General features: G+C 42.8%; 1 protein-coding gene across 2 annotated transcripts in view; it reads left to right on the top strand.

Moving 5' to 3' along the window:
- Positions 1-27,098, top strand: part of CHRNA7 (cholinergic receptor nicotinic alpha 7 subunit) — a 351,587-nt gene that overhangs the window by 264,333 nt on the left and 60,156 nt on the right. For both annotated transcript variants that reach the window (XM_075345715.1, XM_075345716.1), the window contains 2 exons: positions 9,838-10,005; positions 12,609-12,803. In XM_075345715.1, coding sequence (XP_075201830.1) covers positions 9,838-10,005; positions 12,609-12,803 — 363 coding nt within the window. The remainder of the gene's footprint in view (positions 1-9,837; positions 10,006-12,608; positions 12,804-27,098) is intronic.

The following is a 27,098-nucleotide window of genomic DNA, read 5'->3' as shown; positions in this document are numbered from 1 at the left end:
TAGGCCCGCTAATTATGTTTGTTCAATATTTATGGTTTGGCCCGCCTACTCTCTGTGCCAGTGTCTATGATTGGTTGCAGACTGTTATGCATGCCCCCCACCCTGTGTCCACATCTTTGATTGGTTGCAGCCAGTTTGCTGTATTGTAGTGTAAGAATAAATAAATCATTTTAAATAATACCGTGGGCTCCTAACATTTTTATAGCCAGCAAAACAACAGCTATAAGCTACAGCCCTCACCTGTGAGCTTTTCTGTGGCTGGATTACAGGATTAGTAATGGGGGTGCTCAAAGACGCCTCCAATTACTAATCAACAGCTTGATGGCAGATGTGATTTTTTGACAAATCGCAGCTGTCATTACCTCTTATATTACTCCGAATACCACCGCAATAGGGCAATTGGGATGAGCTGGGTAAAGCTCCAGGATTGGCACATCTAATGTGATGTGCCAATTCTGGGCAACTGCAGGCTGGTACTTTTAGGATGGGAGGGGGCAATATCCATGGCCCCTCTAATCCAGGTAATTCCAGCCCCACTAGTCTGCTTTACTGTGGCTGGTTATCAAAAATGGGGTGGGGGGTACCTATGTCATTTTATAAAATATTTATTTCAATAATTTAATAAAAAAAAAAAAGAAATCTCCTCTATTTTGGTATCCAGCCATGGTAAAGCTCACAGGTGGGGGCTTCAGCCTGTAGCTTTTGTTTTACCAGCACTGGTAATCAAAAAAGGGCAGGGGCACACATTTTATTTTCTTTTACAGTGATTTCCCTGGCCAATCACAGCCATGCCAATACTTGACATAGATGTGATGGGGCTGGAAGTGCCCACACCGGAAAAGCTTGCTGATTGGCTGCTCTAAAAACAAAAAAGTGAGCCGGAGTATGAGATGGTATACATGGAACTTGTGAGATCATGTTCACACTGGCCATGAGACAAAGAGAAACCAAGGAAAATATTGTGAAAACATACCCTGCTGTAACTAAATAAAAGCATAGTGCATATAAACATAGGGTACTTAGTAAACACTGTTTTTGATAAAAAAAAAGCATAAAGCTATCCCACCAAATGTCAAGGTGTACCCAGTTGGGATAGTACCTACACTCTCTAATATTAAAACCTTACCATGGGTCTAAAATAGGCCTCAATGTGGCTAAGGGCTGAGAGCGACCGGGTCCCAACAGGACACACACAGTCAGGGGGATTCACAGAATGAAATGTCCAGCTCGCTGAGAAGGGGGCCACTCCCTGTTTGTACTGAATACAAAAAAAACTACATAAAAACAAAAACAAAAACAAAAAAAACAAAACATTTCATTCTGTGAATCCCCCTGACTGTGTGTGTCCTGTTGGGACCCGGTTGCTCTCAGCCCTTAGCCACATTGAGGCCTATTTTAGACCCATGGTAAGGTTTTAATATTAGAGAGTGTAGGTACTATCCCAACTGGGTACACCTTGATGCTTGGTGGGATAGCTTTATGCTTTTTTTGATCAAAAACAGTGTTTACTAAGTACCCTATGTTTATATGCACTATGCTTTTATTTAGTTACAGCAGGGTATGTTTTCACAATATTTTGCTTGGTTTCTGATTGGCTGCTCTGCAACCTTTCAGCAAGCTTTATCCGGACATATAGGTAAAATTCTGTGTTCAGATGTGGGCCCAGACACCTGGTGTTCGGTTCGAACCCCAAATTTTACAGTTTGGGTTCACTCATCACTAGTGTTGTTCATATGCTAACCACTCAATCAAGCATCAGGGTGCTCAGGTACGCTCAATGCTCAGCCCAGGGAGAGCCATTCACAGTCACTCAATCGCTCTCATTTGGTGTAACAACAATGTTTTTGGATACTGTTTATGCAAAAAAAAATCTCACTCTCCCTCCCCTGAAAAATGCTCCGATTATGGCTGGCTGTATGTGGGTGGACTGCTGAACTGCCCATTCACAGACTTCCATTATAATCGTTACTTGAGTCAAGCTCATTAGTTTGGGTCCCCATTGACGTATGTGGGGTTCGGCATCTGGTAACAAATTTAGATCAAGTCTGTGTCCCAAAACAAACTTTTAAGTAAAGTCTGACTGAACCCGGCGGACCTGAACATGCATGTGTCCACTCATCTCTAATAATCAGTAAATGTTTCAGATTCCAAAGACTTCTTCTTTAGCATGTTTTACATCTATACAGTCTGTTGTTACTTTTATGTCCTTTATCATTGTTATGTTATCATACTGTGTGATTATGGGAATATTTACAGAAATACATTTTGTGAGTTGGTTTTAAATAGACCTTTGTCTGATGGTTATATTCCCCTTAGACAGGGGTTATAAGATGAGGTGTTGCACTGTTTTTCCAGTCCCTAATGCCCAATGAGCCACATGTAAATAAGTCTAAAAAAAAGAGGACCCACAACACAGGCTTGCTGGCATTGAGTGCATGGATTTTCTGCAACATACCAGAGTTTCACATAAAGGTATACAATATGATAGCAAGATTATGGATAGAGTATTTCATCAAGCTAGAGAGAGCATGCTTGAGCATGTGGAAAAATCTTATATAGTCTGGTTCCTATTTCACTGGATGGAATTTTAAAGGGACTGTAACTTCAGAAAATAACTAATTTTTTATTGAGATTTTTGTATTAATTATGTATTTAGGTTTTTGTATAATTTTCCCACATCAAAATCTGTATTAAAAGGTTAAATGGTACATCCTACCTTTCTAATGTGAACAGGTGAAAAACTGAACATGAAACATAGTAACAAAAGGGAAACAGTTGCACTCTGTAGTGCTAAGATATGTGGAACAGTAGAGCATGGGAATATAGATATGCATCACCGCTATGAAAAATGGCCAGTTTTATGTAAGCCCAACAGCCAATGGCAAGGTGACATCTTGTTATTGGGTCCCTATCAAACTAATGCTTCTATTAAGGTTAAAAAAACTACAATTGATGGGTGGACAGGAACCTGCAAATGGAGAATTAAAATTGCTTAAAGCTGAAGAGCAGGAGTGCTCAACCAGAAGGCATGACCCTGTAATCTAAGAAAAACACTGATGGCACGTCCTAACTTTCTCATGTGAACAGGTGCAAACTGAACATGAAACATATTAGCAGAAAGGAGACAGTTGCACTCTGTAGTGCTAAGATATATGTACAGTTACATTCATTTACAGTGGAAGCGCAACACCATGCGGACACATGTGGTTGTGTATGAAGCACACAACAGCATGGTGTCGCGCTTCCACTGTAAATCAATATAACTGTACTGCATGTGTGCCAGATCTGGCTTCTGGCAAAATACTGTAGATGAGAAATGGCCCTAACAATGGACATGGGAATATAGACAGGCATCGCCGCTATGAAAAACATGAAAATTGAGATACTAAGCCCACAAAACAGGCTAAATTTCTTCTCTACTCCTATTTTTAAGTAAGACTTTCTATGTCGTGAAGCTGAAATGACAAATAAGGGGGGCACAAATGGTGTCTTATCCGGTGGTACCAGAAAGAATTTTAAAGATGCACTAACCTGGTGTGGTTGTGTTAAAGACACAACCACTATAACCACGTCTTGAGCAAGGCTGTTGCAGAACTCAGGAAGATGGCGTTGGAGGAGATGGAAGAAAAGGATATATCTGTGCTTCAGAAGAAAATCACTACAAATCAACGGGGATTAAGACATTAGATGTTATTGTTCTATGCATTTTGGAGCTGTAAAAATCCTTCTTCAGGAACAAAAATCAACCCAGATTTTATTGTTCTACACGTTTCGGAGCTGTAAAACTCCTTCTTCGGGAACAAAAATCAATAATGTACATTATTGATTTTTGTTCCTGAAGAAGGGGGTTTTACAGCTCCGAAACACGTAGAACAATAAAATCCGATGTCTTAATCCCCGTTGATCTTCAGTGATCTTCTTCTGGCAACACGGATAGATCCTTTTCTTCTGTTGAGGTGAGACTACAATGGAGGTCTTACTGCCATGTTCAGATTATAATGTCATGTGTGCACGCGAGAAAGAACATTAACTGACTCGGTTATGAGCTTTCTTCCATGACGAGCGCCAAAGAATTCTACTCGTTTATTTTTTTTACAAAGCCTTTATAGTTCTAGAGGAGTAAAGGGTATAGACAAAATATAGTCCAATCAAATATTGCAGGTTGGGCTCAGGACATATAGGAATTTGCATAGTCTCTGCTAGATTGGTCAGTCCATACGTTGAGAATTCTCCTTTGTGTTCATCATCTTGGGCATTGGCCAGGATGTAGGAGCCATCTTTAAAGTTACATATGCTAGTATATTGTATTTAAGGAAAATCACTGAATATATATATATATATATATATATATATATATATATATATATATATATATATGTGTCTGTGTTAGTAAAAAACAAAAGCATTCATAAATATGTGTGTGATTACATCAACTAAACTACATACCTGAGTCTATGAAATGGCTGTATTAAGTATTTTTGGTTACTTAATTCTTATCCTTAACACTTCCATCTCCTCCAATGCTAAGTAAGGCTATGTCCGCACGTTGCTTTTTACCTGCTTTTTACCTGCTTTTTTGCTGCTTTTTCAACTGCAGCGTTTAATGACAAAATGGTTGTGTTCTGCTTTTCAAGCAAAGTCTATGGGAATTTGGGTTTCTTGTCCGCACTATGCAGTTCAAACTGCAGCCTTTTTGTTGCAGAACTTTGGTCAAAAACTCAGCTTTGCAGTGCAAAACCCAAATGGCAAAAACAATTGACTTGTTGCTTCTTTGAAAAGCTGAGTTTTTGACCAAAGTTCTGCCACAAAAAGGCAGCATTTTAAACAACATAGTGTGAACAAGAAACCCAAATTCCCATAGACTTTGCTTGAATAGAAGAACACATCCATTTTGGCATTAAACAGCGCAGAAAAAAAGCAGCAAAAAAGCATGTAAAAAGCAGGTAAAAAGCAACTTGCGCACATACCCTAACACAGGATCCACCTTAATAGTTGATGTCACAGCTGACCCTGCTTCCCTTCCCTTCACAAAGAACCTTTTCACATACTTATTAGATGTTTCAATACAAAAAAATCAGGTGTAAGTCAGCCTTTTGCTGCTGACTTGGATTTCCTGAAAGAACAGGAAGTATGAGTCTAGAATAGCCCAAATGGCTACTGTGAAAATTGCAAGATTGTATTACAGATTGTAAATAAAAAAAATAAAAATTTAGAAAAATACATTTAACATAAAAACAAGAGTGATGAAACTTTTCCTTTTTAAATTAATTTGTGTATGTTACTAGTTTCTTAGCTATGAATTCAATGCAGTGAAAGGGAGATATCCTTTATGCCTGAGCGCCCTAATGTTCTTGTATCCTATTAAAATACACTGCAATATATGAAATATATTATTAAGCGCTAGTAAAATTAACTAAAATTTATCACTGTGCCAATCGCAATGTACATCTTAATAAGAACAAAATAAAATACCCAAAATAAGTGGAAAAATCTAAATCGGTAATAAACTGTGCAATTTAGTTCTACCCTGTTGGCTGTAAAGTCTAGTACGTGTTAAAAGACCAGGAGTCAAGTGCCTGTGATACGGTTTTGACCTTGGTGCCTAGTTCCTGATGGCGTCTTTGGATACAATGTAAACGTTCTCATAGCTGGGGAACTGCAGGCTCCAGAACCATTGGCTAGGGAGCAATTCTCAATATAACCCTCTAAAATGATAACTGTTTTACTTTAGGAAATAACTTCTATTTGCTTCAGTGAACATAGAATGATGTTTTTAAAATTCTGTGAAATTGTAGTGTATAAGATTTAAAGGTACCTGATTAGCTAACAGGAAAGCATGGAAGGCATAAAATAGGTATCTGTGAGAGACAACAATGGAAAACTGATGTCTAATAGTATTTGTATGTTATTTATTCTCTCGATTTACTACTGTAATCAGAAAACAGAAAGAATATATTCTCCTACATAAATCTACCACAGAGCTGATTTTTCATGGCTAGTACCATGCCATGGATTTTGATTAATTCTCCAACAAATTCACTTTCATTGTTCTGTATTTCCAGTAGGTACAATTCCCAGTGTAAAAAAATGTTAAGAATTTTTTGTTAAAGCAGAGAGGCCCTTTACAAAATACAATAGCTTATAAAAGTACATGTACATCATTGTGGTGGGTACAAAACTATTAGCCAGGGAAGACAGACAATAATAAAGTGCATGTGATGTTCTTCAGAAGCCATTCTGTGCATTTATTGCATACGCCTTTTTTTCAGTTGACAGTGCAGGGTGTGTGTTTGGCAACTTCCTGTAATAGTATTATGGATTCAATTTAAAAATTACTTCTGATCATGAGATAATGGTTAATATGATTATTCTCATTGATCCATCAACATGTACCATAATTAATATGCGTGGTGCTGTCATCTCTATTTTATTGTTGACATATTATGACTTATACAATCACTTTATCATTAGGCAGTATTTGATCACCTACCAACCAGCAAGAATTTTGACTCTCACAGACCAGTTATTTATTCTTTAAGAAGCCCTCCTACTCTGCACTCATTACCTGTGTAAAAGACACCTATCCACAGATTCAATTAATCACCCTCCAACCTCACCACCATGGCCAAGACTAAAGAGCTGTCTAAAGGTCCAGTCACACTAAACAACTTACCAGCGATCCCAACAACGATAGGGATCGCTGGTAAGTTGCTAGGAGGTTGCTGGTGAGATGTCACACTGCGACGCTCCAGCGATCCCACCAGCAACCTTACCTGGCAGGGATCGCTGGAGCGTTGCTACACGAGTTACTGGTGAGCTCACCAGCAACCAGTGACCAGCCCCCAGCGCCGCGTGGAAGATGCTGCGCTTGGTAACTAAGGTAAATATCGGGTAACCAACCCGATATTTACCTTGGTTACCAGCGCACGCAGCTACACGTGCAGAGAGCAGCGCACACTGAGCGCTGGCTCCCTGCTCTCCTAGTTACAGCACACATCGGGTTAATTACCCGATGTGTACTGCAGCTAAATGTGCACAGAGCAGGGAGCAGCGCACAATGCTTAGCGCTGGCTCCCTGCTCTCCTAGCTACAGCACACATTGGGTTAATTAACCCGATGTGTCCTGCAGCTACATGTGCACAGAGCAGGAGCCGGCACTGACAGTGAGAGCGGCGGAGGCTGGTAACAAAGGTAAATATCGGGTAACCAAGGACAGGGCTTCTTGGTTACCCGATGTTTACTGTGGTTACCAGCCTCCGCAGAAGCAAGCTCCTGCTGCCTGCACATTTAGTTGTTGCTGTCTCGCTGTCACACACAGCGATCTGTGCTTCACAGCGGGACAGCAACAACTAAAAAATGGCCCAGGACATTCAGCAACAACCAACGACCTCACAGCAGGGGCCAGGTTGTTGCTGGATGTCACACACAGCGACATCACTAGCAACATCGCTGCTACGTCACAAAAGTTGTTCGTTAGCAGCGATGTTGCTAGCGATGTTGCTTAGTGTGACGGGGCCTTAAGGTTACCAGGGACACAATTGTAGACTTGTACAAGGCTGGGGTGGGCTACAGGACAATAGGCAGCAGCTTGGTGAGAAGGCAACAACTGTTGGTGCAATTATTAGAAAATGGAAAAAACATAAAATGACTGTCAATCTTTTTCAGTCTGGGGCTCTATGTAATATCTCGCCTCGTGGGGTAAGGATGATTCTGAGAAATGTCAGGATTCAGCCCAGAACTACACGGGAGGACCTGGTCAATGACCTGAAGAGAGCTGGGACAACAGTCTCAAAGATTAACATTAGTAACACTATGCAGTTATGGATTAAAATCCTGCAGATCACGCAAGGTCCCTCTGCTCTTGCTAGCACATGTCCAGGCCCATTTGAAGTTTGACAATGACCATCTGGATGATCCTCAAAGTATTGCGAAAGCCCAAGACAATGAATGTTGGCAAACTCATGAGTTCAACTAAGTTCACTGCCCACAGTTCTTCATTGGCTGGGACAGTGAGTATGTGAATGTCGTGGGACCCCCTTTTGAATTACGTTGGACTGTGGATTAGTGTTTTTGCAGGGTAATAAATTGGTGAATGAGGGTGTCATTTATCTTTATTTCTTTAATCATTTTCTCTTGTTATGTCTTGCAAGTTCCCTTTTGGGGAACATCGTGGGACATTGCTATGAATTACGACGGCCTTTTTTTTCAAATACATTTTTAATAAAATGGTGAAAAAGGGCTGTAGTTGGGGGTGTTTGTTCAAATAAATTTTTTTTAATATTTTTACAGGATTACTAATGAGAGTGTCTCCATGGCTAATACCAGGGCTTGATGCCAGTTGGTAATTTACAGCCAGCATAAACCCCGTATATTACCCTATTTGCCACTGCACCAGGGCAATAGAAGAGCCGAGTACAATGACAGATTTGGCACATCTAATATATGCACCACCTGTGGGGCGACTGTGGGCTGCTAGTTTTAGGTTGTGAAGGGCTAAATATCCAGAGACCTTCCCACCATAAAACTATCTGCCCCCAGTTGTCGGCTGTCCCTTGGCTGGTTTTTGAAAAAGATGGGGAAATGACCCTACTCCACTTTTTTTTAATTATTTTTTCAAATAATAAAAAAAACAACAGTGTGGTACCCCCCTATTTTTCCAAACCAGCCAAGGTACAGCTGACAGCTGAGGCTTGCAGTTTTTTTCCAGATCAAGTAACATGGATGTCACATGGATGTGTCACACAGACATACTGACGGCACACAAATGTCACACAGATGAAACACACAAACACATGGGTGGTCATATGTCTGTCCAAAACGCACAGTGCAACACATGCTTTTTTTTAAAACAGATGTGTGAAGGAGGCCTAAAGGAGTGGAGCAAGAAGAAGCCACTGTGTACTTGCCTCGGACTAGTTATCCATGATGCAGAGTTCCTGGTTGGCTTTTAAAAAGGATCACAAGAATAGTTGCACTCAAGCAAGAGGGAAAAAAAGCTGAAGGGTGCAAATAGTGGACACAGGAATGTATACATACATTACTGCTTAGAAAAAAACATGAAAAAAAGATGAGATACTTTGCATCCTTCAGCTTTTTTCCCTCTTGCTTGAGTGCAACTGTTATTGTGATAGTATATGTTATGTTCAGTATGCACCAGTTCAGACCGTCAGGTTAGGAAGTGCCAGCAGTTTATCTACTTTTGTATAATGGGGTCATGTCCTCTGGCTGTGCACTGCTCCCAGTTACTTTAGGTATTTTTAATTCTTTTTTAGCCGTTCCTTTTCCAGCCCTTATATCTGTTTTGACACAAAGAGAGGCATTTACTACGTTAGAACCCAGTTTAAAGGTATACTGTGACGTGGTAACCGGGCTCAAGTAAAATTAACCATTTTTATCTGCTAAGTATCTCATTTTTTTCATTTTCTATATAAGCATTAATGCATATTCAAATTCCTGTGGCCACTATTTGCATCCTTCAGCTTTCTTTCCTCTTGCTTCAGTGCAACTATTATAGTATATGTTATGTTCACTATGCACCAATTCAGAGCTTCAGGATAGGAAATGTCAGCAGTTTAACTATTTTTTGGCATTTAATAGTATGTCTTATTTGAAACACTGCAACACTGCAGTTTTTTAGAAAAAAAAACCCCTTCACACCTGTAATATCGAAGCCGGTCTCTGATGTGGGTCCAGCAACATGAATAAGTAACTCAGTGCATCCACTTTATTATAAAATGATTACTTTGGCTTATATGGCATGATTAAAAGTCATATATGTAATTATCTAAGTAGGATTTAATGTAAAACCCAATGTTCTCTTTTTTTATCCGTCTTTAGGAATATTCAAGAGCTCTTGCTATATAGATGTTCGTTGGTTTCCTTTTGATATTCAGAAATGTAAACTAAAGTTTGGATCTTGGACTTATGGAGGTTGGTCCCTGGACCTACAAATGAAAGAAGCAGACATTTCTGAGTATATCTCCAATGGAGAATGGGATCTTGTTGGTATGTGTTGGATTAGGAATATCTCTATATATGATTGTCTTTTTTTCTGAATTTATCTCAGGACAGGTTTTTGTGTTCTACCGTTATCTATGACATTGTGTGCTGGTGACATTTCTCTCCGGTTACATAACTCTTGGCCCTGTCCTTAAGAATGTCTACAGACTCTTTTAGACTGGACGACTTATGGGCATGAATATTCACCTATCGACTACAGAGAAGCAGCAGTTGTTTAGGCAGGCCGACCGCACTTCTGTTTCACAAAAAATAATCAGTCAAATATTGTTCTGTTTGCTTAGACTGTCCTTGTTCTTCCCTTAAAGGGAATATGTCATCTGTTTTTTGCTATATAAGCTGAAGCCAGCATGCTGCAAGGGTTAACACAGAAAGTTCAGGCATGACTGCTTTGTCACAGTTTGAGCTTTTGTTTATTTGCTATGCTTGTTTAAATAGCAGGACCCTTATTATTATAGGACTATAAACTCATGTGCTGAGAAGTCCAACAAGCCGCCTGCTGTGATTGACACCTCACTGTCAATGTACAATCAGCAATTGAGGGCCTTCTGTGGGTGGTGACAGCTCCCTGGGGTCAGCTCTATGACTAAAGATAAAAATTCAGATTGTGTCAGAGCAGCTGCAGCCAGTAATCTAAGTGATACACGTTGGATTCAGGATCTCTTTGCCTACATCTTACTGCTCTCAGATGAGGTAGCAAAAACCTGCTGACAGATTCCCTTTAAAACGTCTTATTTATATTGGACAATTTGCTGCTGAGAATGATGATTTTTAAGCAAAAAAATAATTTAATTCAACAATTGAGTGTTTACATTAGCACATTATTTGATAATAAGCACTTCTAGGAAAGCTCTTTCATTATAATCAGCCAGTGTAAAATTACACTAATTCTAAAAAAAGGTATTTTATTGAAATAAAAAACAACAATGCACTATGATAATCAGACAATATAAATGCACCCCAATTGTGGAAAAGGTATTATTTCACTGAAATAAAAAAAACAATGCATGTGAAAACCACTGTAGAAAAAAAAAAACACATGCTGATTTCACATAAGCTGTTATAAATTTATATTCAATAGTTATGAGAAGTGTTTCATGTAATTATTCTTAAAAATCCATAAATATACCCCATGGAGATTACTTTTTCCCCTGCATTTTATTGTGATTATGTATGGATCCAAATCCATTTGCCAAATTGTTACTCTTAATTCATGGGCTATAAAGTATGTAGTGAACGTTCTAAGTGATAAATGTGCCTGTGTCTGGATAAATAGTAAAAAAACCCTTACCTGCCAAAAATCAGTCTAAAACTACGGTATATTATTTTCTAATCTGACTTTCATGGCCTGAGTGGTGGCCAAGCACATACAGTGTAATAAACTTGACCTCCACCTTGGTCTTAATTAATAATAATTAATTATCTGATCGACTAACTTTTCTTGCAGGATACTAGTGCCAAGGTTTTAGGGAGAGGGATCAAAAAAGCTATATACAGTGTGTCCACCCATATCCTGTTCACCGCCATTAACTTGAGAACTGTGGCAGCTATAGGAATAGAAGTGGTGTCTAGGTATAGTAAATTAGCCATGTGCTACGCAATGAAACCACCTATAGCGCCACCTGGTGGAAAACAACGGCGTTAGAATTTTTATCTTGAAAACGGAACGAGATAGAGAAAAAAAGTGAATTACAAAGTTGTAGGGCATCATCAATTCAATATGAATCGACACCTTGCATACAGAAATGCTATGATTAGAACGTGTAAAACTCACAAGGCTGCGGACGTGAAGCGATACGTCACGGAGACCTTCCTACAAGTCATTGGGTATGTGTGGAGTGGCCTCCATGCTCTCCTGACCTGACCCCATTGGACTTCTTTCTGTGAGGTCACATCAAACAGCAGGTGTATGCGACCCCTCCACCAACATTGCAGGACCTACGATGACAAATCACAGATGCTTGTGCAACTGTGTCACCTACCATATTGCACAACGTGCAGCAAGATACAGTATGCTGTCCAGAGTCTAGATGTGCATTGCAGCTGACGGTGGCCACTTTGAGCATCAAAGTTAAATGAGCGCCATATGCGTGACCACCATTCAATGTTTTGGGGGGGTCATAGGTTTCATATCATAGCATTTCTGTATGCAAGGTGTCGATTCGAATTGAATTGATGATGCCCTACAATTTTTTTATTCACTTTTTTCTCTATCTCATTCTGTTTTCGAGATAAAAATGCTAACCCTGTTGTTTTCCACCAGGTAGCGCAATAGGTGGTTTCATTGTGTAGCGCATGGATACTTTACTATACCTAGACACCACTTCTATGCCTATAGCTGCCGCCATTCTCAAGTTAATGGCGGTGGACAGGAAATGGGTGGACACACTGTATTTTTTGTTAGGGTATTTAGATACTTGGACAGGGCAGTGATGTGATTCTTTTCCATGCGTAAGGAAAGCCTTGTTAATACTCTGTCATTGTTTCTAATAAATTGCTTACATTATCAGTGGCATTTATATATTAATATGCTGATTAATAATTCATTGAATTATAAAAAAAAGTGACAAAGAAATATATTTTCTCTTCAGGAGTATCAGGGAAGCGGAGCGAGAGTTTTTATGGATGTTGTAAAGAGCCATATCCAGATGTGACATTTACCATTACAATGAGACGAAGGACATTATATTATGGACTGAACCTTCTTATTCCCTGTGTTCTGATTTCTGCGCTTGCCTTGCTCGTGTTCCTGCTTCCGGCAGACTCAGGAGAGAAGATCTCACTTGGTAAACATGCAGTTACTGGAAAAACAGCTTTGACTTTCATAGGATGTGCAAAGTTTAGACTTTTCAAATTTAAATTTGAGAGCAGACTTAGGTAATTATACAGAAAGCAGAGCTATTATGCAGAAGGAAGCAGCACTCGCATGCCTTATTATTCAGGACGCTCCATTGCCAGGCATCCTTTAGATATGAGAGTTGAATCGTTTCTCAAACCCACATTCATTTTTGTACATACATCAGTAAGAATACCATCGGTTTGTATGGTATATTGGGATATATTTTTTACTGGAAAGCATTTTAAAGATGTTTTATGGGCTCTGCAGATCAGCCAGGTTTTCACTATAAAATATCCTGGTTTGGAAGTAATACAGAATTATTAGGATTTGAAGAAGAAATATTCAGCAGCAGACATTTTTACTCTTCTAGAATGATATGTCACCCCTAGAAGCCAATATTAGAAGTGCTGTGTACATTAAGCAAATTGCTCTCAGGCAATGATTGCTAAAAGTTTATAATGTATTCACTTCACTGATTGGGTGCGGAAGCTGAGAACTCTGTTTACACAGTCCCCTGCTACAGCAGGCGCTCCACATATGTACCGCAATACATACACAGACCCGCTGGATTGGCACATGATATTTTAAAATGTTTAGTTAACTTAATTCCAACACTTAGTTTCAATATTAAAGGTGTTGTCACACTTGTCTTCAGGAGTGCACCCGTCTCCAGCTTTAACAGCTTTCTGCTTGTTGGAGGGAGGGGCGCTCTTGATTGATGGTTTGGATAAACAGCACCGTTAACTGGCCAACCCCAGCTGTGTGCTTGCTGATGCTACAAGTAGAGGCAGCTTGTTCTATACAGTATTGAAGGAGTTCAATGGCATGGAAGCTGGTTGGATCGTGTGTTCCATCAATCTGGCCAACTTTAATACAATGCTTCAAGTGCTATGTAAAAGAGCTGGTAATAAACAATATAACCCAAAATTTATCTTTTCTTAAAAATGTAGACGATTTATAATAATAAGCAGAATGCAAAGTTGCAAATTTTTATCAGAAATCTAGCCACCTTGCTCACTCAGTAATGCACAGTGGCACCGTGGCAGCCGGCACTGCTTGGTGCTGTGGCAGCCTGTGCTGCTCGATTCTGTGGCAGTCGGCGCTGCTGGGTGCTGGGGCAGCCGTTGCTGCTCAGTGCTGGGGCAGCTGGCGCTGCTCAGTGCTGTTGCTCGCCACTGGCCATTCTGAAAATGTTGGCAGTGCGGGCTTCAAAGAAATGGTGGCCAGAGTCGGCGCGTGCGCAGATGAGAGTTTGAGTGGTGAGCTACATCTGCGCATGCGCCTACTCTGAGCACCATTATTTGAAGCTCTTACAGCCCACATCTTTAGAATGGCTTAAGCCTCACTGCAAGCTGCACAGAGCCTTGCTGTCTGCTGCACAGAGCCTTGCTACCCGCCGCACAGAGCTTTGCTGCCTGCTGCACAGAGCCTTGCTGCCCGCTGCACAGAGCCTTGCTACCTGCCGCGCAGAGCCTTGCTACCCGCTGGACAGAGCTGAGCCGCACAGAGCAACACTACCTGCCACACTTCTCCACCATCCCCACTTATGCTACATTCGTATTTTAAGACACACCCCTCATTTTCCTCATAAATCTTTGGGAGGAAAAGTGTATCTTATAGTCCGAAAAATACGGTACTTTTATTACCACTAATATGTTGTTTTAGCGACGTGACTGTGCAGTAGTGTTTGGCCACACGACAGGGCTTGGAATGGAAGAAGTGCTTTTGACATTTGTAGCACAAATTTTCCTAGAATAGTTTGCAGACTCCATTTGCAGAGCCCCTATGTGCCAGAAAAGTAGAAACACCTCTCAAGTGACTCCATGTTGGAAATTACACACCTTAGGGAAATCAATAAGAGGTGTAAAGACAATTTTGGCACCGTAAAACGTCCATGAAGTTAAATGCAGGGAATGTTGCAGAATTAAAAATTGCAAATAAGCCCTTGTAGTGACAAGTACATAGTAGGGCCTGTACATTGTGCTCAGCATGTGCTTCTGATAACACCATGTAAAATAAGCAGGCTTTCCTAACTACAACAATGCCAAACATGTGGAAATTAATTGTGGTTTAGGTACACTGTTGGGTTCAGAGGAGAGGGTGCTTTTTAATTTGGGAATGCAGATTTGCTGTATTTCTTTTTTTTTTTTTGAGAGGGGGGGGGGGGAGCCAGAGCACTTTTCCAGAGCCTTTTTTTTCTACCAGTAAAGTGGAAGTCCCCTATATATTCCTTAATAGATAAGCGACCTGAGTGGGGACTTGGTTTTTTGTGGGTTGAGCTTAATGCTATTGGTTTCAATTTGTTGTGCTGAACATTTTGGATCAGTTAACATTTATCCTGTGCTCTATGCTGATGTCACAATGACTATGGGATAGTGGGGAACTGGGGCTCCTAAGCTGTCTCTCAAGCTAGGGGGCCCTATGCTATTCCTAACCTCAGGGATACTCCTGAAGGTGAAGATGCCTGAGTTCCCTTCCTGGAGCTGTTCCTGACCAGTCCAGATCTGATTGCCCCTCCCCCTCCCCCCAGGGAGGGAGAGGACAGGAGTGTAATGAAACACATAGATAAAGACAGACAAGGGAAAACCTAAACTCTGTCAGACTGTACGCACAGACAAAGGTTAAGACAATAAGAGATTCCGCCTTTTGTGAGGCAGAATCAAGAAAATACAGCAATTTAGGAATTGTTTTTTATTTTTTTTTTTTTTACACCGCTCACCATGTCCTAAAATTAATAAGACAGGTCTGTTCTTCCAGTCAGTACAAATACACCACTACCAAATTTATATATTGTTTTATGTTTTGCTGCTTTTACACAATAAAAAATTATTTTATAGAAAAATAAATACTTTTGCATTCCTGTATTCTTAAGAGCTACAGCTTTTTTTATTTTTTTTGCCGATGAAGCTGTGTGCCAGCTTGCTTATTGTCGCACAAGATGTTGTTTTCAGTGATACCATTTTTATTTACATACAGTATGACTTTTTCCATGTTTTTGTCCTTTACATGATAAAAATACTTTGCTATGTTTTTTATTTATTTTTTAACGGTGTTCACTAAAGGGGTTAGTATAATAGTTTTATAGATCAGGTTATTCTGTATGCAGCAATACCAACTTTTTTGTTTATTTTTATTTTTAAATAAATATACATATTTATTGGTATAGTGTATTATAAGACAGGAAAAAAATGTCATTTTTGACTACACTCCAAATTCATAAATAGTTTGCGCTATTTTGATGAATTTGACGCCAAAAACTACAACTAATACAACAAAACAAAAACAGCAAAGTAAAAGGATCAATCGGGGCCTAAGATTTCAGACCTTGTCCCAACATCACACCTTCAAACCCTCAAAATACCCTCAGCAGAATGCCCTGGATCACAAGGACCATACCCACAAATTAAAGAGGTTCAGTAGTTAAAAAAAATGTTTTGTGAGTGTGAAAAATCCACTTTTCTCACCTGCTACATCCCAACTGTGCCAATGTTTTGTTTCTATTGAAGCAGTGATGACTTAGTGGTGATTTGAGGGTTAAATATTCGTGAACACTTGGAATTTCCTTCCATAGTAAAGGAAAGGCAAGTAAAAATATCATTTAGACAAACATATATATATATATATATATATATATATATATATAATATTTATATATTTTTGTATTTATTTTTTAAATCTGTGTCATTCAATTGTTTACATTAATTCCATCAAAGATATAACTATCAGGCGATCAGTGGTAAAGCTGTTGTCTCATGACAACACTAATCACATCTTATGAGAAGGTGACACTGGGGTAAAGGTCTATCATTTTAGTAACCTGGAAGGAAGTATTCGTAGTTAATATATTATTTATTGATTTTGATGCATACTGCTTTTTACACAATTTATGCTAAGCTTCTCATTCTATTTAGATCTCTTAATGTAAAGTATCACTTGTGTACCATTTAGAGATGAGCAGATAGGCAAAATTAAAATTTCCTGTTGCAAAATTCAAATTTTGATTTGTAGAGAAGGTATTCTCCGTAAATTGCATGTCCCTTAGGCTGGGGCCACACGGGGATCTACTGCGATCGTCACATGGCACGGCTCACGCTGGCAGTACAGCAGAGCCAAGTGTCATGCGAGTGTCACTGCGACTGAGGTCCGATCATGTGATCAGACCTCAGCTGCGGGGGCGGGCCGGCACTGCGGAGGAGAGAGAGGGATTTATCTCCCTCTCTCCTCTGTTGCCAGCTATTGCCATTCTCGCCCTGCACTCGTGGCATACCAGTGTACTGCGAGTGCAGTGCGATTTTTCTCTCACCCTGTAGACTTGAATGGGTGCGAGAGAAAGAGTCCCTCATTGCAGCCGCAGCATGGGTGCTGACACACAGGCTAATATTGGTCCGAGTGGAATGCGATAAAACACATTCCCCTCGCTCCAATTTTCATGCCGTGTGTCTTAGGCCTTGAGACCTTTAGGCCTCATAGCACAATAACTGTAACATATAAAAAATAAAAAAATGCCTATTCTTACCTTACCGCTCACCTCTGCGGCCCCTCTGCTCCTCACCATCCATCACCCTTCCTGTACTCGATGCATCTTGTTTTCACTGTCTCAAGTGTAAATGCTCAGGCCTCTTTACACTAAGCCAATATATCGCCTTTGATATGGCCTGGGACAGTTCTGTGCAAGCACTTATGGTCATGACGTCATGACATGCGCCTTTACCTTGCTCGGGCATGCGTCCCAGGCCTGAGGATTAAATGTTCACAGTGGTGATAAGAAGATGACGACTGAATGGATGACATTAGAAGCAAAAGGACTGGAGAGTAGAGTTGAGCGCGGTTCGTGGTTCGAGGTTCTCCAGTTCTAGGCTTGAGTGATTTTGGGGCCTGTTCTAGATCGAACTAGAACTCGAGCTTTTTGCAAAAGCTCGATAGTTCTAGAAACGTTCGAGAACGGTTCTAGCAGCAAAAAAACAGCTAAATCCTAGCTTGGTTTCTGCTGTAATAGTGTAAGTCACTCTGTGAATCACACTATTATGACATTTCAGTGTATAGTGTGCGTGAACAGCGCCTTCAGATCACTGCTGTTTCTATAATGGCGATCGCCATTTTTTTTTTTTTTCCTTGTCTTCCTTCCCTAAGCGCGCGCGTGTAGTGGGGCGGGCCAGCATGTCAGCCAATCCCAGACACACACACAGCTAAGTGGACTTTTAGCCAGAGAAGCAACGGCATGTGTGATAGGATGTCCATGTCACATGTCCCTGCATTATAAAACCGGACATTTTCCTCCAGGACGCCATTATCTGCCTTCTGCGTCTTTGGTGTCAGACATCACTGTCGCAGCTCCGTCCTCCTGAGTCCTATCGCCGATACAGCTGTATGCGCTGCATACACAGCGTTGGACAGCTTAGGGAGAGCACTTTCTAGCAGTCCTTTTAAGGGCTCAAACCGGCAGGGTCAGAGTTAAGGTGACAGGTCCTGAAAACAGCGACAGCGTCTGTGTAGCCAAGGTCAGGGATTTCCTCCCTGCATTTCCCTATTAGGAGGGAATAGAAAGGCAGGCTTCCATTCCTCTACCCAGACCCCACAATCCTGCCACTGTACCCTCCTGTCCTCTGCACACTCCAACTCATTATAACTAAGCCATTATACTAGCAAACACTCAGTGTACCTAGTGGCATCCTATACGTGGCTATTGGACTTTGCTATAGTCCCACTAGTGCAAAGACATTTGCAGAGCGCGTCTGCCTGCATTGCACACTCCAACTCATTATAACTAAGCCATTATACTAGCAAACACTCAGTGTACCTAGTGGCATCCTATACGTGGCTATTGGACTTTGCTATAGTCCCACTAGTGCAAAGACATTTGCAGAGCGTGTCTGCCTGCATTGCACACGCCAACTCATTATAACTAAGCCATTATACTAGCAAACACTCAGTGTACCTAGTGGCATCCTATACGTGGCTATTGGACTTTGCTATAGTCCCACTAGTGCAAAGACATTTGCAGAGCGCGTCTGCCTGCATTGCACACTCCAACTCATTATAAATAAGCCATTATACTAGCAAACACCCAGTGTACCTAGTGGCATCCTATACGTGGCTATTGGACTTTGCTATAGTCACACTAGTGCAAAGACATTTGCAGAGCGCGTCTGCCTGCATTGCACACTCCAACTCATTATAACTAAGCCATTATACTAGCAAACACCCAGTGTACCTAGTGGCATCCTATACGTGGCTATTAAACTTTGCTATAGTCACACTAGTGCAAAGACATTTGCAGAGCGCGTCTGCCTGCATTGCACACTCCAACTCATTATAACTAAGCCATTATACTAGCAAACACCCAGTGTACCTAGTGGCATCCTATACGTGGCTATTGGACTTTGCTATAGTCACACTAGTGCAAAGACATTTGCAGAGCGCGTCTGCCTGCATTGCACACTCCAACTCATTATAACTAAGCCATTATACTAGCAAACACCCAGTGTACCTAGTGGCATCCTATACGTGGCTATTGGACTTTGCTATAGTCCCACTAGTGCAAAGACATTTGCAGAGCGCGTCTGCCTGCATTGCACACTCCAACTCATTATAACTAAGCCATTATACTAGCAAACACTCAGTGTACCTAGTGGCATCCTATACGTGGCTATTGGACTTTGCTATAGTCCCACTAGTGCAAAGACATTTGCAGAGCGCGTCTGCCTGCATTGCACACGCCAACTCATTATAACTAAGCCATTATACTAGCAAACACTCAGTGTACCTAGTGGCATCCTATACGTGGCTATTGGACTTTGCTATAGTCCCACTAGTGCAAAGACATTTGCAGAGCGCGTCTGCCTGCATTGCACACGCCAACTCATTATAACTAAGCCATTATACTAGCAAACACTCAGTGTACCTAGTGGCATCCTATACGTGGCTATTGGACTTTGCTATAGTCCCACTAGTGCAAAGACATTTGCAGAGCGCGTCTGCCTGCATTGCACACTCCAACTCATTATAACTAAGCCATTATACTAGCAAACACCCAGTGTACCTAGTGGCATCCTATACGTGGCTATTGGACTTTGCTATAGTCACACTAGTGCAAAGACATTTGCAGAGCGCGTCTGCCTGCATTGCACACTCCAACTCATTATAACTAAGCCATTATACTAGCAAACACCCAGTGTACCTAGTGGCATCCTATACGTGGCTATTGGACTTTGCTATAGTCACACTAGTGCAAAGACATTTGCAGAGCGCGTCTGCCTGCATTGCACACTCCAACTCATTATTACTAAGCCATTATACTAGCAAACACCCAGTGTACCTAGTGGCATCCTATACGTGGCTATTGGACTTTGCTATAGTCACACTAGTGCAAAGACATTTGCAGAGCGCGTCTGCCTGCATTGCACACTCCAACTCATTATAACTAAGCCATTATACTAGCAAACACTCAGTGTACCTAGTGGCATCCTATACGTGGCTATTGGACTTTGCTATAGTCCCACTAGTGAAAAGACATTTGCAGAGCGCGTCTGCCTGCATTGCACACTCCAACTCATTATAACTAAGCCATTATACTAGCAAACACTCAGTGTACCTAGTGGCATCCTATACGTGGCTATTGGACTTTGCTATAGTCCCACTAGTGCAAAGACATTTGCAGAGCGCGTCTGCCTGCATTGCACACTCCAACTCATTATAACTAAGCCATTATACTAGCAAACACTCAGTGTACCTAGTGGCATCCTATACGTGGCTATTGGACTTTGATATAGTCCCACTAGTGCAAAGACATTTGCAGAGCGCGTCTGCCTGCATTGCACACACCAACTCATTATAACTAAGCCATTATACTAGCAAACACTCAGTGTACCTAGTGGCATCCTATACGTGGCTATTGGACTTTGCTATAGTCCCACTAGTGCAAAGACATTTGCAGAGCGCGTCTGCCTGCATTGCACACTCCAACTCATTATAACTAAGCCATTATACTAGCAATTTTTGCAGCCAGTTTAAGGGCCGTAGTTGCATTGTCAGGGATATTTATTCTTTATTATTCTGCTGTTAATAAAGCTAGACCACCACGGCAATCTACACCACCTCTCAATTTTTACTACCACATTTTCAGTCCACAATCTTGTCGCAATCAACATGAGTGGCAAAATGACAGATGCTGGTGGAAAGGGGAAGAGGCGTGATGGAAAAGGAAAAAAAGGGTTTGTCCGTGGGGAAGGTGGCAAAGCTCCATTATCATCTGCTGAAGATAGACCATCTACCAGCAAAAGTAAGATGTCTACTACTTACCGTGGACAATCCGATGTGCTCCCTTTTTTACGGACACGAACAACAGGAAGAAAGGTAGATGATGGGCAAAAAAGGAAAATGCTTGAATGGATCTCAAGTGGTCCAACAAGTGCCCTCTCAGCCACTTCAAGTACCGCATCCAAAAAACACCAGTCCTCTGAGTTGTCATCCCAATCAAACTTGATTTCTCCCAGCTCTGAAGTCTCCATCAGCCCTGCACAGTATGGTGGAACTGAGATGGCTGAGTCTGCAGAGCTGTTCAGTCACACTATAGCCTGGGAATCAGAGGTCTGCTCCCAAGCTACAGTGAGTACAGAACAGGAAATGGTCTGCAGTGATGCCCAGAACCTTTGTGACTCTGATTCAGGCCGTGAGGACCAAGTTTCTGAGCATAATGTTGACCCTTTGTCACAAACTGTAACACCTGTGGTTATAGACAATGAGGAACATACTGATGAAGATGAGACTCAGATACCCGATTGGGATGACAACTTAAATATTCGGTCAGGGCAAGAAGAGGCTCGGTCAGAGGGGGAGGGGAGTGCAAACACAACAATTGATGATGAAGTTCTAGATCCCACCTACTGTCAACCCACAGTCAGGCACTCGAGGAGGTCAACAGAGGTGGTGGAGGAGGATGCAACTGATGACGAAGTTACCTTGCGCCTTCCTGGACAGAGTCGGAGTACTGGTAGCACGTCTACAACTGCATCCTCAGCCACCACTCTGCCTCTGAGCATTATTCGGGGTGGATCATCAGGTCGCATGGCCTCTAAGCCTTGCCTAGCCTGGTCCTTTTTTGACATACAAAAAGATCGCCCACATTATGTGATCTGTAAAATTTGTCATGGTTCTCTTAGTAGAGGTCAAAACCTCAGCAGTTTGACAACTTCTTCCATGAATCGTCACATGAATAAATATCATATGGCCCGGTGGGAAGCTCACCGTGCTGCAATGCGGCCTAGCGGAGCGAACCATCCACTGCCTGCCCCTTCCAGTGCATCCGCGCGCTCGTCATCTTCTAGGACTGTGGGGACAGCTGTCACACCTGTTTTTCCACCCACAACTTCCACCACTGTAACCGCAACAGGCAGTTTGCTTGGTAGGTCGTCAGTTGTTTTGGAAGGGGAAACAAGTGAGTGTGTACAGCTCTCTCAGACATCGATAGCACCAACGTTGGATGAAGGCAACATCATGTCTCCGCCTGCACTTTCCTCACAAACCTGCATTTTTCCAGGGACACCCTACTCAACACCGTCTACACACAGCAGCCAGATCTCTGTCCCTCAGATGTGGACAAATAAAAGGCCATTTCCTGCGACCCATGACAAAGCTAAGAGGTTGACTCTATCCCTCTGTAAGCTGTTGGCTACCGAAATGCTGCCTTTCCGCCTAGTGGACACACAGGATTTTAGAGACCTTATGTCTGTCGCTGTGCCCCAGTACCAGATGCCTAGTCGCCACTACTTCTCTAAGAAAGGTGTGCCCGCGCTACACCAGCATGTCGCACACAACATCACCGCTTCCTTGAGAAACTCTGTGTGTGAACGGGTGCATTTCACCACCGATACTTGGACCAGTAAGCATGGACAGGGACGTTACATGTCGCTGACTGGGCACTGGGTAACTATGGTGATAGATGGTGAAGGGTCTGCTGCACAAGTCTTGCCGTCCCCACGACTTGTGTGTCAATCCTCTGTCTGTCCAAGTTCCGCCACTGCTTCTGCATCCTCCACCTCATCTGGGTCCTCCACCTCCGCCCCAAGCCTGCCTGGTCAGGCCACCAGCGTTCTCACTGCGCAGAAGGAATCACGCACCCCTCATTACTATGCTGGCAGCAGAGCGCAACGGCATCAGGCGGTCTTTAGCTTGACATGTCTTGGGAATAAGAGTCACACAGCTGAGGAGTTGTGGTCAGCTCTGCGGTCCGAGTTTAATAAATGGTTGTCTCCACTCAACCTGCAGCCTGGTAAGGCCGTGTGCGACAATGCTGCAAACCTGGATGCGGCCCTTCGCCTGGGCAAGGTGACACACGTACCTTGTATGGCTCACGTGTTGAACCTTGTCGTGCAGCAATTTTTAACACAGTATCCCGGCCTAGATGGCCTTCTGAACAGGGCACGAAAACTGTCTGCTCACTTCCGCCGTTCAAGCGCCGCAGCTGAGCGACTTGCATCGCTCCAGAAGTCTTTCGGCCTGCCGGTTCATCGCCTGAAATGCGATGTGGCGACACACTGGAATTCAACTCTCCACATGTTACAGCGACTGTGGCAGCACCGCCGTGCCCTGGTGCAATACGTCATGACGTATAGCCTGGGCCAACGAGATGCAGAGGTGGGGCAGATCACCCTGATGGAGTGGTCTCAGATCAAGGACCTATGCACCCTTCTGCACAGTTTCGACATGGCGACGAATATGTTTAGCGCTGACAATGCCATTATCAGCATGACGATTCCAGTCATTTACATGCTGGAACACACGCTAAACACTATTCGGAGTCAGGGGGTGGGACAACAGGAAGTGGATGAACTACAGGAGGATTCATATGCGCAAGACACAACAACATCACCAAGGTCCAGACGTTCATCATCACCAAGGCGCCAGGCATGGGAGCATGGGGGACAGGGATCAACAAGGGCGCATGGTAGCAGGCGAGATGTTGAGGAAGGTGCAGGAGGACATGAAGAAATGGAGGACGAACTGTCCATGGACATGGAAGACTCAGCAGATGAGGGAGACCTTGGTCAAATTTCAGTTGAAAGAGGTTGGGGGGAGATGTCAGAGGAAGAAAGAACGGTTAGCACCTCTATGCCACAAACACAGCGTGGACTTGGTCCGCATGGCTGCGCAAGACACATGAGTGCCTTCTTGTTGCACTACCTCCAACATGACCCTCGTATTGTCAAAATTAGAAGTGATGATGACTACTGGCTTGCCACACTATTAGATCCCCGGTACAAGTCCAAATTTTGTGACATAATTCCAGCCATAGAAAGGGACGCACGTATGCAGGAGTATCAGCAGAAGCTGTTACTCGATCTTAGATCCGCTTTTCCACCAAACAACCGTGCAGGTGCAGTGAGTGAATCTCCCAGTTGTAACTTGACAAACATGGGACGGTCTCGTCATCTTCAACAGTCTACACGTACCAGTAGGACCGTATCTGGTGCTGGTAACAGCAATTTTATGGAATCTTTTCATAATTTTTTTAGACCCTCCTTTGCAAGGCCACCAGAGACAACAAGTCTGACACATAGTCAACGGCTGGAGAGGATGATACAGGAGTATCTCCAAATGAACATCGATGCCATGACTGTGCAACTGGAGCCTTGCTCCTTTTGGGCTTCAAACCTAGAAAAATGGCCAGAGCTCGCAACTTACGCCTTGGAGATTTTGTCGTGTCCAGCTGCCGGCGTTGTCTCTGAACGTGTCTTCAGTACTGCTGGGTGTGTGCTGACAGATAAGCGCACGCGTCTGTCCAGTGACAATGTGGACAGACTGACGTTCATCAAAATGAACAAGTCATGGATCCAGAAGGAATTTACAACCCCTGTGTCATCCTGGGGAGAGTAAATGCTTGTGGATTTGGAATGTGCTTGATGCAAATCTAGCTGTGAAGTGTACAACTAGGGCACAAGTGCTGCCACTGAATGGGTGGGTGTGTGTGGGGCCCAATTTTTGGAAAAAAAGGGAGACTCCGCTTGGAGTAACCCTTGCTTGCTGTGTTTTTAAAAGAAGCCAAGATGAACAGAGCTGGGATCAGGAAAGACTTTGCTACCTACCCCGGTGTCATCCTGGGGACGGTTAATTATGTCGTATTTTTGAATGTGCTTGATGCAAATCTAGCTGTGAAGTGTACAACTGGGGCACAACTGCTGCCACTGAAGGGGTGGGTGTGTGTGGGGCCCAATTTATGGAAAAAAGGGAGACTCCGCTTGGAGTAACCCTTGCTTGCTGTGTTTTTATAAGAAGCCAAGATGAACAGAGCTGGGATCAGGAAAGACTTTGCTACCTACCCCGGTGTCATTCTGGGGACGGTTAATTATGTCGTATTTTTGAATGTGCTTGATGCAAATCTAGCTGTGAAGTGTACAACTGGGGCACAACTGCTGCCACTGAAGGGGTGGGTGTGTGTGGGGCCCAATTTTTGGAAAAAAGGGAGACTCCGCTTGGAGTAACCCTTGCTTGCTGTGTTTTTAAAAGAAGCCAAGATGAACAGAGCTGGGATCAGGAAAGACTTTGCTACCTACCCCGGTGTCATCCTGGGGACGGTTAATTATGGCGTATTTTTGAATGTGCTTGATGCAAATCTAGCTGTGAAGTGTACAACTGGGGCACAACTGCTGCCACTGAAGGGGTGGGTGTGTGTGGGGCCCAATTTTTGGAAAAAAGGGAGACTCCGCTTGGAGTAACCCTTGCTTGCTGTGTTTTTAAAAGAAGCCAAGATGAACAGAGCTGGGATCAGGAAAGACTTTGCTACCTACCCCGGTGTCATCCTGGGGACGGTTAATTATGGCGTATTTTTGAATGTGCTTGATGCAAATCTAGCTGTGAAGTGTACAACTGGGGCACAAGTGCTGCCACTGAATGGGTGGGTGTGTGTGGGGCCCAATTTTTGGAAAAAAAGGGAGACTCCGCTTGGAGTAACCCTTGCTTGCTGTGTTTTTAAAAGAAGCAAAGATGAACAGAGCTGGGATCAGGAAAGACTTTGCTACCTACCCCGGTGTCATCCTGGGGACAGTTAATTATGGCGTATTTTTGAATGTGCTTGATGCAAATCTAGCTGTGAAGTGTACAACTGGGGCACAACTGCTGCCACTGAAGGGGTGGGTGTGTGTGGGGCCCAATTTTTGGAAAAAAGGGAGACTCCGCTTGGAGTAACCCTTGCTTGCTGTGTTTTTAAAAGAAGCCAAGATGAACAGAGCTGGGATCAGGAAAGACTTTGCTACCTACCCCGGTGTCATCCTGGGGACGGTTAATTATGTCGTATTTTTGAATGTGCTTGATGCAAATCTAGCTGTGAAGTGTACAACTGGGGCACAACTGCTGCCACTGAAGGGGTGGGTGTGTGTGGGGCCCAATTTTTGGAAAAAAGGGAGACTCCGCTTGGAGTAACCCTTGCTTGCTGTGTTTTTAAAAGAAGCCAAGATGAACAGAGCTGGGATCAGGAAAGACTTTGCTACCTACCCCGGTGTCATCCTGGGGACGGTTAATTATGGCGTATTTTTGAATGTGCTTGATGCAAATCTAGCTGTGAAGTGTACAACTAGGGCACAAGTGCTGCCACTGAATGGGTGGGTGTGTGTGGGGCACAATTTTTGGAAAAAAAGGGAGACTCCGCTTGGAGTAACCCTTGCTTGCTGTGTTTTTAAAAGAAGCCAAGATGAACAGAGCTGGGATCAGGAAAGACTTTGCTACCTACCCCGGTGTCATCCTGGGGACGGTTAATTATGTCGTATTTTTGAATGTGCTTGATGCAAATCTAGCTGTGAAGTGTACAACTGGGGCACAACTGCTGCCACTGAAGGGGTGGGTGTGTGTGGGGCCCAATTTTTGGAAAAAAGGGAGACTCCGCTTGGAGTAACCCTTGCTTGCTGTGTTTTTAAAAGAAGCCAAGATGAACAGAGCTGGGATCAGGAAAGACTTTGCTACCTACCCCGGTGTCATCCTGGGGACGGTTAATTATGTCGTATTTTTGAATATGCTTGATGCAAATCTAGCTGTGAAGTGTACAACTGGGGCACAACTGCTGCCACTGAAGGGGTGGGTGTGTGTGGGGCCCAATTTTTGGAAAAAAGGGAGACTCCGCTTGGAGTAACCCTTGCTTGCTGTGTTTTTAAAAGAAGCCAAGATGAACAGAGCTGGGATCAGGAAAGACTTTGCTACCTACCCCGGTGTCATCCTGGGTACGGTTAATTATGGCGTATTTTTGAATGTGCTTGAT

The sequence above is a fragment of the Anomaloglossus baeobatrachus genome, chromosome 4 (genome assembly GCF_048569485.1).
Source record: "Anomaloglossus baeobatrachus isolate aAnoBae1 chromosome 4, aAnoBae1.hap1, whole genome shotgun sequence".
Taxonomy (NCBI): Eukaryota; Metazoa; Chordata; class Amphibia; order Anura; family Aromobatidae; genus Anomaloglossus; species Anomaloglossus baeobatrachus.
Note: the sequence above shows the minus strand (reverse complement) of the source record. Positions and strands in the feature narration are given on the sequence as shown.